Source organism: Telopea speciosissima, chromosome 10 (assembly GCF_018873765.1).
Source record: "Telopea speciosissima isolate NSW1024214 ecotype Mountain lineage chromosome 10, Tspe_v1, whole genome shotgun sequence".
Classification (NCBI taxonomy): Eukaryota; Viridiplantae; Streptophyta; class Magnoliopsida; order Proteales; family Proteaceae; genus Telopea; species Telopea speciosissima.
In genome coordinates, this window is record NC_057925.1 from 49,762,753 (window position 1) to 49,779,353 (window position 16,601).

At 38.1% G+C, this 16,601-nt stretch overlaps 1 protein-coding gene and 1 long non-coding RNA gene across 2 annotated transcripts in view; both read left to right on the plus strand.

Annotated features, from left to right (window-relative positions):
• Positions 1-214: 214 nt before the first annotated feature.
• LOC122643689 (disease resistance protein Pik-1-like) lies at positions 215-875 on the plus strand (the record flags this gene model as incomplete). The annotated part of the gene is made up of 3 exons (XM_043837285.1): positions 215-220; positions 315-393; positions 703-875. Coding segments are annotated over exons 1-3 (258 nt in total), but the record flags the coding sequence as incomplete, so codon positions are not given.
• The window catches only part of LOC122642178, a 38,636-nt gene continuing 22,910 nt past the window's right edge, over positions 876-16,601 (plus strand). Inside the window, exons 1-2 of the long non-coding RNA XR_006330020.1 lie at positions 876-887; positions 1,688-1,696. This is a non-coding gene — a long non-coding RNA (uncharacterized LOC122642178). The remainder of the gene's footprint in view (positions 888-1,687; positions 1,697-16,601) is intronic.

Consider the following 16,601-nt stretch of genomic DNA (forward strand, 5'->3'; position numbering starts at 1 on the left):
TGTTCAGACCTCTTTTCCATGTAATTTCACTCTTCTCTGTCTGCGTTTGATCACTCTTTTAGTATTTAAGGAAGGAGAGAACCTTAGCCCTTTCTATCCTCCCCTCTCTCTCTCTCTCTCTCTCTCTCGCTCTCTTATAGTTTCAGTGTTCCAGATAGAAGAATCATATAATCTTCATTTCCAGATCATCAAAGGGCTAGCTTGAAGAATTAATATGAAGGTATACCCACTAATTCCTAGTGCCCTCTTCAAGTTTTAGACATTATTTATCAACTGCAGAAATAATAATAATGATTGGTGTAATGTGAAAGCAGCAGAAAGTAGTAATGAAGGTGGAGATGAGCTGCCAGAAGTGCAGAACCAAAGTCCTTAAGATTGCTGCTTCCTCCGTCGGTAAGTTCTGAGTAGTTAGTAATGAGTTCAGTTTCGTTGCACGTATCAACAGGTGAACATACATGTGAGGGCCGATCATCTATCCTATTTTTATCATTTACAAGAGGAGGAGGGATTTTTATGGAAACAAAATTAAAATGTGATTGGCTCTCACATGTACGTGCATCTGATGGTACGTGACTACATGCAGATGATCCATTCTCGTTAGTACTTAGTATAGTAAAGTTATTTTATTTAATGTTTCTGATTGAAATTTAGTAGTGGTAGTAGTACTGATCAAAGGATGAAATTAATAATTGATATATGAAGGGGTGGAGGAAGTGAAGTTAGAAGGAGACGAGAAAGACAAAGTGGTGGTGATTGGAGAAAATGTTGACAGCATTCGTCTGGCCAAGTGTTTGAGGAAAAAGGTTGGGCACACACAAATCTTAACCCTTGATGAAGTAAAAAAATCAGATGATGAAAAGAAGGAGAAGGAGAAGGAGAAATCAACCGTTGATCTTCAAGCTATTCAATATTATTGTCATCCGCAATTCGTAGGATATGATATGGTTTACGAACCAACAACTCCAAGTTTCTGCTCTGTCATGTGAACGTGAAGGATACTGAATAGTTACTAATCCAACCGTAAAAACATGAACAATGGTGTCTTTTTATTCTTTCAAATGTTGAGTGGACGGTTAATTAAGTATGATGCACTGGATAATGCATCGTAGGAATAGGGTAGATTATTATTTTGTTTAGGCCGTTACAGATTGGTACGTACTATGCGGTTGAGTCCTTTCACTTGTACCCTTATTATAGTAAGTAATGATTGGTGGATGGAGTTTTAATAACATTTGTGTGGTTCAAAGTAACAAATGATTAGAATCAAACACTTTTCCTTGTTTTCATCAGTTTGATTTATTCTTCGGTCACCAAAAAATATGAAAACATAAAAAATTACATTAAAAAAAAAAAACATATCAATTAATTTTTGTTCTTCAGTGAAAAGTTTGATAGAAATTTTTTGAAGTTTCTATTATATATGTTATGAATTCATTGTTCTATCAAGTTTTTTTGTTTACTAGTGTATAGTGGTTCATCAACAGAAAACAAAAATAAAATCCCCCCCTCATCCTCACCCTCGTGGAGTTCATTCATGAGGATTGGTGTGATTAATTAAATAGATACGTACATATTCATCTTGTATTACAAGTTCTATATAGATTCATTTTATACATCATTTAATTTAGGAATAATTGATAATCAAATGCAAAGACTCACAATTGTTAGACATCAACAAGTTGTTGAGGGACATAGGGTTTCATTTTTCATCAACGAATTATCGAACATGAGGACTCAAGGATTTTTTCCATTTTACTCGATTAAATAATTTAATGGGTTTTTTTTTTTTGTAAAATTTGTTGTGACTTGGATGAAAAGATCGAATCTCATTTGCCTCGGATGACTTGCCCTTGTGTACTTGACTCTTGACCATTTAGCGACAGAAATATGTGATGTGGCTAAAAATATATTTTTTCATCACAAAAGTTTCACTCTTAAAAATGACTAGACATATTGACAATGACTTTACCATGAAAAACTAAACAATGACTTCGGAAAAACGCAAAAAGGACAACGTGAGATGGACTCTAGATTGATGAAGGAGAAGACTGAGTACAAGATCAACTTGGTCCAAAAGCACTTTGGCCGTCAGGAACGGGCATGGTAAACACATTTTCTCTTTATATCTCTCCTCTTCATGTGAAATGATATTGATCACTATTTTTTTTCTTGTATATGAAACCATGCTAGCACACCTCATTGTTGCACTCCTAGGGTTTCAAGAATTGGGAATTGGATCAGTGAATTGGTGGAATCGGTTGACAGCTGTCCCAATTTTCATCCTTCCTAATCATTGTTGCTTGAATTGAAATTGGATTGGATCATAGTCGGATGATTCCTAGTCATTTTCTTTATAATCCACCTTGAATTGGACCGACCCCGATATCTAATTTGATTCTGTTTTCATCACTAACTAGCTTAGAAACAATTGGATCGGACCGACTTAAATCCGATTCGAATCAAGAATCAACTCTAAACGATTCCATCCCCAATTACGATTTTTTAAACCCTATGCACCCCTCTATATTTTTTTTTTTTTGGTGGGTTAAAAGTTATAATCATTTTTTTTTTTGGTTAACAAGCAGTTATAAAATAGAGAGGCGTAAAGAGCCCAAAGTAGAGTCGTAATACATCACCGTGAAGGGGCTTACAATCCCAAATGACAAAAAAATTGTGTCCGGAACCAAAACAGGTAAAGACGTCTATACCATTTGCTCATATTCAGGAATAGGCACGCTATTTCCAAAGTCCCAACAAAACTTAAAAAATATTTGATCTACCAAAAAATTTACCACGGGGTTGCAATTTTATTCACACAAGAATTGTTTTGAACCGTTGATCTCTCTCTCTCTCTCTCTCTCTCTCTCTCTCTCCTCCCCCAAACGTGCAATCCATGTTTAGTGTTGTTCACACAAATGGCAATCAAGAAAATAATAAGAGTAAATTACTCTCCCCTCCCCTTGATTATGCTCAAATGACAAACCCCTCCCCTGGGTATTGCGTAATGATTCTCCCCTCCCCTGCATTAACAAGATTCTATCAACAGTATCCATTTCGTTAAAAATGGCTGTTAAGTGATGACATCACCTTAAATATATTCATTTAAACCCACAAATACCCTTATGATTGTGATATCCCAAGATTACCCTCGTTAATGCCCTTCTTCTTCTTCTTCTTCTTCTTCTTCTACCTGCAATGCCATTTGCTCCCAACTCAGATGAACTATACGAATAAGAAATTAGAAAACAAAATGATTTGAACAATCAAACAGCACCAACTGGTTTCCACCCAAGTTTTTGTTTTTTACATCGACACCACACTTGATCGCCACGCCTGTAAGGGTATAAAATTTAGAAACATGATGTTCAATATAATTAACGCCACCGTCGAAAAAAAAGATGACACAGGGAACAAAAGCAAATTATTGGACATTGTCGTCTAATTGTTCTCCCTGCTATCACACATTCGATCTAACGCAAACTGGTGATTTCCATTTCCACTGCCCCCACTTTTATCTAACTACATCACTAATAATTTTCCTCAATCCAAGAAAACCCTAAATCCTTCCAATCCTAAAGAACTCTCATCATACCCTCACCTGTAACCCTTCGAAAACCAAGGATTCTCAAAAGATCCAAAAAATTTTCTCTCGTTTTGCACAGATCAGGAAATGCCGCACCAAAATCTTAACAGAATTCACACAAAAAAAAAAAAAAAAACCCACTGGTAAAATCGCAGGAAATGAAGAATTCACAGTTATTCGTAACCTTTTGGTACGACAAATCATGAGGAAAGGGATTAAAAGAACGAAAACCCATAAATGAGATGGCGCGAAATGGGTTTCTTAGATCTCGGCGCACCGTTATCAGAGTTGGATTTCGTCTTGTGTTACAGTGTAGAATTCTGCTTTGACGATTCTTCCTCTGTTCCAGCCTTTAGGATGCTAGTAGGAGGGTCGTTGGCATTTTCTGCATCCAGTAGTAGCCAATTTTGCCGCTGTTCATGGTGGTTTTGGGTTTTGAAATCGGGTTGACAAAGGGACAAAGGGATTATTCAGGTTGTTTTTACCGACAACGATGGCCTGCATTTGGATCACCGTCAATAGGCCGTCTTTTGCCAGGACTACTTTGATTCATCAAGGGCGATACCGGTCCAAGCCGAGATGGGAGTTGCAGGTCCAAGCCGAGATGGGAGTTGCAAATCCAAGCCGATATGAGTTGCAAGTCCAAGAGATTTGAGTTGTAGACGGTTTCAACTCCTCTGAAAGTTAAGTGTTAGAAAAAGACCATATTACCCTTTGTAAGACTTGACCCTCAGAAGGTAATATGGTCTCTTTCTAACACTTAACTTTCAACGGGTAATATGGTCTTTTTTTAACACGTAACAGCCATTTTTAACGGAATGGGTACGGTTGATAGAATCTTGTTAATACATAGGAAGGGAGAGTCATTACGCAATACCCGGCCCAGGTGAGGGGTTAGTCATTCGAGCATAATCGAGGGGAGGAGGGGAGTAATTTACTCAAATAATACACTTCACCAAACTGGCTGTCATCGCAACAGGCGGTCTTCTGTTCCCACTTTCATTTTCATTTTCATTCAACGGTTAAGATTAACCGTGCAGTTTATCAAAAAATAAATTAACCTAGCATAAATATATGGCGGACAATTATCCTGTTGCGCGGGTGTTGGGACCTTTTGCCCCTTTTTCAATTGTCAATCCTTAGTTAGTTCGTTGCACCAAAAAAATAAAAAATCCTCAATTCGTCAACTGTTTGAGAGGCGAAAACCAATTGATAGCACGGCTTTTTTTTTTTTTTTTTTTTTTTGGGACGGTGGGTGGGGGAGGGGAGGGGGGGGGGGGAAGATCCTGTCAATCCGAGCAGCGTGCAGCACTTGTGCAGCGCCTGGGATTGAGTAGGTACTTTGACCGCCTTACCCTTGCTTGGGCAGGGCGTTCAACAAGGGGCAAGGCGGTAAAAATGCCTATTCAATCCCAGGCACTGCACACTGCTGCACGCTGCCCGGATTGACAGGATCCAAGGGGGGGGGAACCAAGTAGGAAAAAATTTTGCTGCTACACTTATAGCACAAATGTTCCTGCTACAAGGCTAGCAGCCAAGGAAATGGGATAATTCACTTCCCTCTTTGGGTTTATAAATACCCTCCTAGGTTTTGGTATTTTCTAAAATACCCCTTAAGATCCCATTTCCTTGGTTGCCAGACTTGTAGCAAGAACATTCCTGCTACTAGTGTAACTGCGAAATTTCGTCCAAGTAAGAAGCATGACCATTTCATGCAAGGAGAAAGAAGACACATGGTGTTGACCCTATCCTGTTGCTCAGAAAACCGTCCATGCTGGGACAGGAGGCGAAATGACTCCCATGAAAGATGAAAATGGCTGCCCACATGATGCTTGGGACATACAATCCTATTTGTCCCTGCATATATGTAGGGGCCACACTCTCCCACAGGAAATACTTCTCCTACAATAAATTATTAATTATAGGGCTCTATCTTAATTATCTTTTTCAATTCAATCACGATTTATGATTTCCTAAAATAAAAGGAGAGAGGACAAAGAAAAATAGAAAAAAGAATAAAAAAAAAAGGAAATGGAAGTTAACTCTCCGTTAATTGACATCAGACGTGGCATTAGGAGAAGGTCATTGGAGAGGAATCCTCTTCAATGACGCTGAAGAGGATCTGGACTCAGTTCAATGAAGCTCGAAGTATTGTAAAGATCTACAACAAATAAGGTTTTCGTCATATATAGATTTGACTTGACTTTTATAGTTAGGGCGAGTCATATTTTTTTATTTTTAAATATAATGCATATTATAAATAGTAAAAAAAATATGAAAGCATAAAAAATTAAAAAAAAAAAAAACATATCAATTAATTTTTGTTGTTCATTGAAAAGTTTGGAAGAAATTTCTTGAAGTTTCTATTATATATGTTACGAATTCATTGTTCATCAACTTTTTTCGTTTACAAGTGTATAGTGGTTCATTTTTACCAAAAAAAAGTGTCTAGTGGTTCATCAACGAGAAAACAGAAATGGAAAATCCTCCCCCTCCCCCTCACCCTCATCCCAAAAAAGGGGTGGGGTTTATTCATGAGGACCAATGTGATTGATTAAATAGATATGTATTCTTCTTATATTACAAGTTCGATATAGGTCAATTTTGTACACCATTTAATTTAGGAATAATTTGATAATCAAATGCAAAGACTCACAATTGTTAGCCATCAACAAGTTGCAAAGGAACTTAGGGTTTCATTTTCCATCAACAAACTATCGAACATGAGGATTCTAGTATTTTTTTCCATTTTACTCGATCAAGTTGAATAGTTTAATGGGTTTTTTTTTTTGTTTTATTTTTTATTTTTTATGATTGGACTTGTCAAATTTGTTGTGACTCGGATAAAAAGAAGGAATCTAATTTGACTCGGATGACTTGCGATCGATTCTTGTCATTTTCTACCATGCCCTTGTCTACTTGACTAATGACCTTTTAGCGCCAGAAATATGTAATATGTGGCTAAAAACCTAATGTTTTGTCACATAAAATATGGTCACATCTTTTTCGTCTCAAAAGTTTCACTCCTCGAAGAATGACTCAACATATTGATAATTTTATCAAAAAAAAGACTAAACATATTGACAACCTTGGAATAGTATAACCAAGGTTGTTGGAACTCTACGGTCCTTTACTTTTAGAAGGATTGGTAATGGTCAGAATACGTTTTTTTGGACTGACCCTTGGATTTCTTCTATTCTTGGTTTCTCAATCCATTTAAATACTTCCCACCGAACTCACCCTGAGAAACTTTGTTTGTTTTATACCAATTCCCTCTCTTGGAATACTGATCAGCTAAGACAGCTTGTCCCTGATCATGCCCAAACCATCTCTATCATCCCCATTTCTGATTCTCCTGATACTTGGTGGTGCACCCTTGCTAAGGGTGGTCGGTTTAATACTAAACGAGCACCTAACTTTCTCATTTCTAATTCCCCTAACCATGATTTTTCTTCTTTCAATTGGTGGAATTTTTTTTGAAAACTTAATTTGCATCCTAAGTTTAAAATGTTTTTCTAGTGTGTATTAAATGCAGGGCTTCCAGTTAAGGATATTGTTTCAAAATGAATTCAGGTCGACCCCACTTGTGCACTATGTGACACTTGTAATGAGACCCTCTGGCATATCTTCTTCTTTTGTGATTGGGTTAAACATATCTGGGCAACTGGTCCTCTGGGGCTGAGAACCGAGTTTCTTATCCATCCTTCAATGGAACAGTTATGTTTGTCTACTTTTCTCTCTTCATGCTTGATAAGACCACTCTCAACTAGGTTTTTTCTATGTTTATTATTACTTGGTACTGTATTTGGGAAGTTAGGAACAATTTATATTTTAGGTCTGTTAAACCTAATCCTCTTTCTTTAGAAAAAGGTTAATACTTGACTGCAGGATATCCATATCTGCCCAACCCCAATTTCATCCCTATCTATAAATGACTCTTGTTTGGAGGATATGTTTATTTCTTCCATGCCTGATTTACCTCTTTTAGAATTTTCTATTTTGTTATTCGCAGGCGTTGACTCCAAAGACTTAATCTTTTCTGGATGGGCCTTTGGTATTTTGTTAGATGGCAAACTCATTTTGATCAGTATAGGTTTCACTAAGAAATGTCATGATATGGAACCAGAGCTGGTTGAGATAATGACCGGGTTAAATTTTGCTAACAAGAGAGGTCTGAAGCTAAAAGAAGTTTGGTGTTCTGACAAATCATTGCCTGGACTTCTTCCAACTCCATCCCGATCTCCTTGGCCCTACGAACTACTAACTTATGTTTTTGCAGGTCTTGGAATTGTCCAAGGATATTTCTCAAGGTAACATAACTAATGACAGAATTCTAACCTGACTAAAATATAAGGCCAAACTAACTGCTACATAATCTCTTACTTGTATGTATGAACAATGTACTTCTTTACCATCTTTTTAGTAATATAAATTTATCGTTTCATCAAAAATAAAATATATTGACAATGACTTCACCACGAAAAACCAAACAATGACTCAACATTTTAACAATGACTTCAGAAAAAACCCAGAAAGGACAGATTGATAAAGGAGAAGATGAGTGCAAGACTTAGTCCAAAAACAATTAATAAATGGAAAAGGTTCCTGTGGCCGTCAGTGACAGGTATATAGTAACACATTTTCACTACCTTGTTTCCTGTAAATGAAACCATTCTAGCACACCTCATTGTTGCACTCGTAGGGTTTCAAGAATTGGGAATCGGATTAGTGAATCGGTGGAATCGGCTAACAGCAACCCCCATTTTCACCAGTCCTAATCGTTGGTGCTTGAATCAAAATTGGATTGGATCCTAATCGGACGATTCTTAGTCATTACTGATTCATCGGTTGATCCTGATTCCTAATTCGATTCTATTTTCACCACAAACTAGCTTAGAAACAATTAGATCAGACCGATTATCTAATCTACCACAAAAATTGATAGCAACATCACGGAGTTGCAAATTTATTCACACCAGAATTATTTTGAACCGTTGATCTTATATCATATTGATCTCAACCGTCGAATGTAAGAACCTTGAAAACCTATAACCTATTGTCTTTTTTTTTTTTTGTCAAATGGAAAGTTATGCATTAGAAATAAACCCACGATCAAGTTCAAGTACATCCCAAAGAAAGTAGGGGGCATACCCACCCATTTACAAAGAAATTAATCATAAAATGAAATTCCAAAAGCAGCTAAGAGATGCGTTGAAGAGTTTGCATATCGCACATGCAAAATAATAACAGAATGAAAGTGTGAAAGAAAGCTTCAAATGTCTTGCATAAGTGGTAAAATTTCCCATGGTGGATTATAAAGATGTCTGATATATTTAATTAAATCTGCACAATCTGATTCCACCACCAAATCATGGATCTCCAACTCCAAAGCAAGCAACAGGCTTAGTCTCATGGCTGCACATTCAAAATAAATGGCAGATCTTGGAATTTCTTTGAGAGCAACACCTGCCATGAAAAAAACCTTTATCATCTCGAATGAGAGCACCATAATCAGAAGCTGTTCCTTTAATGAAAGTACCATCAGAATTTAGCTTGGCATATCCTTGTATAGGAGGTGTCCAATAAGTAATTCCCTGTGAGGGATTGATCATAGATGGAGGTTTGTCAATGAAGGTGGCTGCCTTGTCCTGCATCATTCTGTTGGCCAAGAATAAACCTATTACCTGCTGTCATGTGATAGATAACCGGTTGAAAGAAAATAAAAAAATCACGCAGAAGGAACCTCGTGAAAGACAACGAGAGGGAGGGAGGTTTTTTAGGGTCTTTTTTCTGCCCGGGGTTATGATCTGAGTTGGATCGATCAGTGCTTGGCTCTTTGCTGCGGAACCATTTTCAGCAGTTATGGTGAGGCGCCATGGCTGGCAACTTCCTGCTCACACTTTCCAAGTTTGTTCTTCTATGAGTTCATTTTCTCATCTTAGTTAAGTGATTATTTGTAAAGCAGCAATGATTCGTTTATAAAGCTAAGACAGGTGGGAAAACGGCCGGATGCGCTGGCGGTGCTGTTGTTGCAACTAGCGCATCTCCAGCGGCATTTACGCTCCTATTTCGGATTCAGATCCTTTACTGCCGAGCTGCCCGGCAGGACTGTGCTGCTTAGACATGGTGAGGCACGCAATGATCGCCTTACCCCCACTTGGGCAAGACACTCGAGCAGAGGTAAGGCGGTCATTACACGTCTCGACATGTCTAGGCAGCACGGTTCTGCCGGATAGCTCGGCAATAGAGAATCCAAATTGCTCCCTTTGTCCACCCCATCCTCTGCAAATCCTTTCGTATTCTTCCGAACGGGAAGAATCCCCAACCCATGTTTAGTGTTGTTCACACAAATGGTAAATAAGAAAATAATATACTTCACCAAATTAGCTGTCATCGCAACAGTCGGTCTTCAATTTCCATTTTCATTTTTATTCAACAGTTAAGATTAATCTAGTAGTTTACCAAAGGAAAAAAAAAGATTAACCTAGCATAAATCTATGGCGGACAATTATCCTAGTGTGAATGAATAAAGTTTGCCCCTTTTTCTATTGTCAATCCTTAATTCGTTCGTTGCACTAAATAAATAAAAAAAAAATCCTCAGTTTGTTTAATGTTTGAGAGGCAAAAACCAAGAACCCGTTTGGTAACATTTTTGTTTCTTATTTTTTACTTTTTTTTTGTGCAAAATCTACTGTTTGGATTCACCGATATGTTTTTATATGCCAGTGAAACAAATCGAGTAAAAAAAACATCTAAGCGGGAGCATGGCTTTTTTGTTTTTTTGGGGGCTAAGTAAGAAACATGGCCATTTCATGTAAGGAGAATGTAAACACATAGTGCTGACCCAACCCTACTGCTCAGAAAACCGTCCATGCTAGGACAGGGGGGCGAAATGACTCCCATGAAAGATGAAAACGACTACGCATCTGATGCTTGGGACATACATTCTTATTTGTCTCAGCATACATGTAGGGGCCACGCTCTCCCACAAAAAATACTTCTCCTTTAATAAATTATTAATTGTCCATACTGTTTTTCCAACGAGAATGACCTAGGGTTAGCTTGCCGATATCAGTTTCAAAGAGATATAGGCAAGCTAACCCTAGGAAATTAATCATTTCTCAAGAGAAATCCATGATTCCCTTGTCCCCTGGAGATCCCATTGGGCCCTGAAGCTGGTTCCTGCTGAGAAATTCCTCTGCCGCCCTCTCTTCCGTTATCTCCTTCCACTACAGCCTGCGCACCCCAGCCTCGAACACCCAGCCACACATATTGTCCTGGTCTATTTCTCTGTTTGCTACTGCTGCCTTCACCAACACGCACTTGCAGTGGCCAACACCATGCTCGTATCCGAGATCGTCCCCCACCTTTCCTCAACAAGCAGAACCAGTGGATTGACAGGGACTAAAGGCTAAAAAACAAAAACAAAAAAAAGGGGGGAGATGGTGAGGATGGTGGCAGACGAAAGGTTCTATAAGGGGATGGTAGCAAATCAAGATGTAGCGGTGGGGTAGCTTGGGTTGGGATGTAATGGTGGGGAACAGTGAGGGTGGGTTACAAGGGTCGCTAAGGGGAAGGGTTTGCAGTGATTTTGCGATGAGGCTTGCAGCGACAATGGAAGTAACGTGGGTGGGGCGGGGGTTGGGGAAGGAACAGAGGGTTGGGGGGGGGGGGGGGTGTGGTAGCGGTGGTGACGGTTGTAGCAGTGGTGGTGGTGGTTATAACGGCGGTAACGGTTGTAGTGGTGGTAGTGATTAAGGGTATAATTGGAAAAACAAAAATAGATACCCTACTTACAATTTCTCAAATGTTAGGTATCAAGGTATAATTTTTTCAAACGTTGGATACCCTAGGTGTCATTTACCTAATAATTAATTATACCCTCTTAATTATACCCTAACGAGGATATAATTATACATTACATTCTTCAATTTCAAATCCATTAGCATTTAATGCCTAAAGTTTACGGCTTAGATTTAAATAGCTTTAGGTTACGTGGAGTTTTCAAGAGGTGTGTGTGAAATTGTCAAAACCTTAGGTGTGCATGAGGAATATTAGGTCCATTTTAGATTTTAGGGGTATTAAACCTTTTATTTTTCCATCTTTGTGGAAAAACTAAATTAAAAAGGAGCAGTAGTTGCAATGACAATAAGCAAGTGAGTCTGCAGAAAAACTCTGCTCTTCAATATACGTATATCGATCTCCTTGGATCACTTCGATTTCTATGGAATACAAAGTTAGTTCTTCTTCTTCTTGAACCGAAACCATATTCAAATTTCTTTAGGAGTTTGCGCTTGTTTACCTCATATTCCAATAGGTCCAATCCAGTCCTATCTTGCCTTGAAGAGTTCAAAATAAGGTTATCAAAGTAAATCAAGGCCAACCCGAGCCTAATCAACCAAGGTCAATCAAGGTCGAGTTAGGCTGAGCCCGATAAGGTTAGGCTTGGATTGAGATATTCCAACCTGACCTTGGGTTGGGCTGGGTGTGGACTGAGTTAAGGGGATCTAACTTCTAAGGTTGGGCTGTGGTTTAGAAAACCCAGTCTGAGTCGGTTCAATTGCACCCCTAGTGGAAATTCAAGCTCTTCAGAGAAGAGAAAAGAAAAACATCAAGGCAGGTGGCAATATTTGGGCGTCTATGGTGAGTAATTATTCTCCATGTATGTGGAGAGGATCAGAATCTGGTGTTGGTGGTAGACTGGTAGTCAAGATTAGGGAGGGACAAGCTGTCACTTTAATTGTTGGACTCGGTCTTCACCTTCACCCACTATTTTTGGTAGTTGGATGGGCCTGTCAAGAGCATTTTGGACTTCTGTACAACCTGAGAGAAACATATAGGGAAATAAGAATAAGGGAAAATTTCTTAGATCCACTAGATAACAAAGGAATTTACAAGATAGGTAGATTTCAAATTTGTTTTACATCCACTATTTTCTATTTTAAAAAGATTTACTTAATCGTCAAAGTTGGTTAGTACTCATGCCATGCAAGAATAAAATAAAAACAAACTTTCAAAATTGCCCCACCCTCATTTACTTGTTTTAAAAATTATAAATCAGATGAGAGTGCACCTTAATTGTAGGAGTAAAAAAAAAATCCTATTATTCCCTCCCTAATATAGAAACATATTTAAAAAAAATAAAAATGAGAATGGTTCATCCACCATCCTAGGGTTCACAAACCTCTCCTAGGATTTTCGTATGTTCCAAAATACCATCCCTGATACCTATTTCCGCCCTCTCCCGCCCCGCAGTGAGATCCCATTCAAAGTGCGTAGAAGGAAACTTGATCAAAAATACAAAAAAAAAACATGAATGAGAGAAACAATAAAAAATAAAAATAAAAACGGCCACTTTCTTTCTATATTCCATGGTTTAAAATAGATTTTAGGGGTAATTTTGGAAATTTACTTTCATTTTATTCTTTTCTTCTTCTTCTTTTTCTTTTTTGGATAGGTAGACCTCAAACAGAGTTGAACTCATGACCTCTTCTTTGTAGCGTGTTGGTCCTTGCCAACTGAGCAATTTCTTGTGTTGCATTAATACTAACCAACTTTGGGTATTGAGTAAATCCTTTCAAAATGGGTAAGTAATGGATGTAAAACAAATTTGAAACCTACTTATCGAGTAATTTCCATTTTTATCTAGTAGATCTAAGAAATTGTCCCTAAAAATAACAATCCTATACGTCTTCCTACCAAACTTGGGAAAATCCTAACCATATGATAGGAATCTTTATCGTCTCAAGTACGGTGCACTACCTAGTGCACCTACGTGATGCATCGGGCAGTGCACAACACTTGAGAGGATAAAAATCCATCACTCTCCTTATGTGGTGCACCATCCGATGCGCCATGTAGGTGTACTAGGCAATGCACTGCATTTGACAAGGTAAAAATCCATGTGATAGACAATTATACGTCCAACTATATTATTATAGGACAAAAGTTTCCTCCACCGCCTGATAAACGTTCAACTACCATCTTAGGGTTCACAAACCCCTATGGATTTTAGTGTTGTTCCCCAAAATACATTCTTGATACTCTGCACGCATTTGAACCCATTGTGGTGAATCGATCCCCATGACCGAAGGAAAACTCAGTCCATTATTATATATGAATCATATGATGATGTCAACTTTGAATCTTAAAGGAAAAAGTAAGCTATTTGTTGTTGGTGGTCCACTTGGGTGTCTAAGATGAATTACCAATAGACCGTTAATTAGATTAGTTCACGGTATTACTAGATCATAACATTGGTTTTTTTTTTTTTTTTTTTTTTTAAAAGAAAATTGAATATTCGTTCCATATCCATAAAGTAAGGGATTGAGTGTCGCTCTACCAACAGTGAATGGAATCGAAGGGTGGGAATGAATATCGGGACGGTATTTTGGAACATACAAAATCCTTGGTTGTGTTTGTCACTTCTAAGATGGTGGGTGAATTGTCCCCTATGGGTGAAGGAAAACTTTGTGTTTATTTCATTTTTTTTTTGAAAAATCTAAAAATAAGACAGATTTTTTTTTTTTTGGTACGACAAATAAGACAGATTGACGGTTGGAGAATTATTTCAGAGACTCAGAGAAAAGGAAAGAGGACCCCCATTACTTATTTAAGATTCAGGAATGGGGTTCCTAAAGTCCCAACAAACTGATAACCAATCTGATCAAACACACGATCCATCCTTTTATTTTTCTAAAATTTAATTATTCTCTCTTTTCTTCTGCCCAAAAAAAGAAAAAATTTATTCTCTCTCTTCTATTATTAAATTAATTTCCTCGCCATTTCACTCTTTCTGTCCTTTTTCAGTGGTTTATTATATAAACTTCTCGTCTTCTCAGCTCCCCATTCAATGGTTTACACTTAATTAGTTGTCTCTACCAAGGAGAGGGACCCACCCAGCTCCCAAAAAATCCCAAACTCCATTAATCCTACGCGGTTTGCGGAGCCTGTTTACTATGAAAAGTACTACAAGTTTAATAATAATAAGAAGGGAAAAAAATTCTCTGTCCGGCCACACTCCCGTGAGTCTATCTCTCTCCTCTCCATGTGAAAAGATACCTCTGTCCCCTTATTTTAAGAAGGAGAGAGATAGACACAAGGGAGTGTTGGCGTAGACCACACTCCTGTGTAGAAAAATAGTTCCCTAATAAGAAAGGGTGTTGTTCTGTATGCTGTAAGTTGTACCCAGGCAAATGGGGTGAGTGCAATGACCACCATATCCCTTTGAGTTACAGATCCATGTGCTTGGGCGCAGCTTACGTTGCGGCATACAGAACATTCTCCCAAATAAAAATAAGAAGAAAAACAACAACAACAAACCGTTCCATAAAACAAAAATTAAAATAAAAAGACCTAACCGTTGACGAGGTGTCTTGGGTGGTTTAAGGAAAACTCAATAGGTCCATCCATTTTTACGTGGCCTCCAAAGTCGGTCTTTTAATTTAATTTCGTCCCCCTTCTTCACTCCTTAGTCTCAAAGACTATTCTTCATCACTTGTTCAGACCTCTTTTCCATGTAATTTCACTCTTCTCTGTCTTCGTTTGATCACTCTTTTAGTATTTAAGGAAGGAGAGAACCTTAGCCCTTTCTATCCTCTCTCTCTCTCTCCCTCTCTCTCTCTCTCTCTGTCTCTCTCTTAGTTTCAGTGTTTCAGATAGAAGAATCATATAATCCTCATTTCCAGATCATCAAAGGGCTAGCTTGAAGAATTAATATGAAGGTATACCCACCAATTCCTAGTGCCCTCTTCAAGTTTTAGACATTATTTATCAACTGCAGAAATAATAGTAATGATTGGTGTAATGTAAAAGCAGCAGAAATTAGTAATGAAGGTGGGGATATGCTGCCAGAAGTGCAGGACCAAAACCCTTAAGATTGCTGCTTCCTCAGTTGGTAAGTTATGTGTAGTTAGTAATGAGTTCGGTTCCGCTGCACGTATCAACAAGTGAATATACATGTGAAAGCCAACCATCTATCCTATTTTTGCCATTTATAAGAGGAGGAGAGATTTTTATGGAAACAAAATTAAAATATGATTGGCTCTCACATATACGGTCACCTATTGATACGTGACTACGTGCAGATGATCCATTCTCATTACTACTTAGTATAGTAAAGTTATTTTATTTAATGTTTTTGATTGAAATTTAGTAGTAGTGGTAGTAGTACTGATCAAAGGATGAAATTAATAATTGATATATGAAGGGGTGGAGGAAGTGAAGTTAGAAGGAGAAGAGAAAGACAAACTGGTGGTGATTGGAGAAAGTGTTGACACCATTCGTCTGACCAAGTGTTTGAGGAAAAAGGTTGGGCACACACAAATCTTAACCCTCCACGAAGTTAAAAAGTCAGATGATGAGAAGAAGGAGAAGGAGACTATTCAATATTATCATCATCCGCAATTCGTAGGATACGATATGATTTACGAACCACCAACGCCATGTTCTTGCTCTGTCATGTGAATGTGAAGGATACTAGTTAATAATTCAACCGTAAAAACATGGGCAGTGGCATCTTTTTATCCTTGTAAATATTGTACAGACAGCTAATTAAGTGTGATGTACTGGGTAGTGCACCCTTGGAATAGGGCAAGGCATTGCAGTGGATTTTTTTTTTTTAATTTAGTTTTGGCTATTACAGATTGGTACGTACGTAACTACGGATTTTTCTCCTCTCAGGTTCCCTGACCGGTCAGGTTCGCAGGTTCCTCTCATAGGGGGGTGGAAATGACGACCTCACCCCACCCGAGCAATGTGTTTGGGCAGGGGGTGAGGTCATTATTTCCACCCCCTATTAGAGGAACTTGCAAACCTGACCGGACAGCGAACCTGAGAAGAGAACGATCCTACGTACTACGCAGTTGAGTCTTTAATTTCACTTGTACCCTTATTATAGTAATTAATGATTGGAGGATGGAGTTATGATTAAAATCAAAGACTTTTCCTGGTTTTCATCTCCCGGGTTGCATTGTTCTTCTGGTCAAGGATTTCTTGATCCGTGGATCCATGGAAAAAA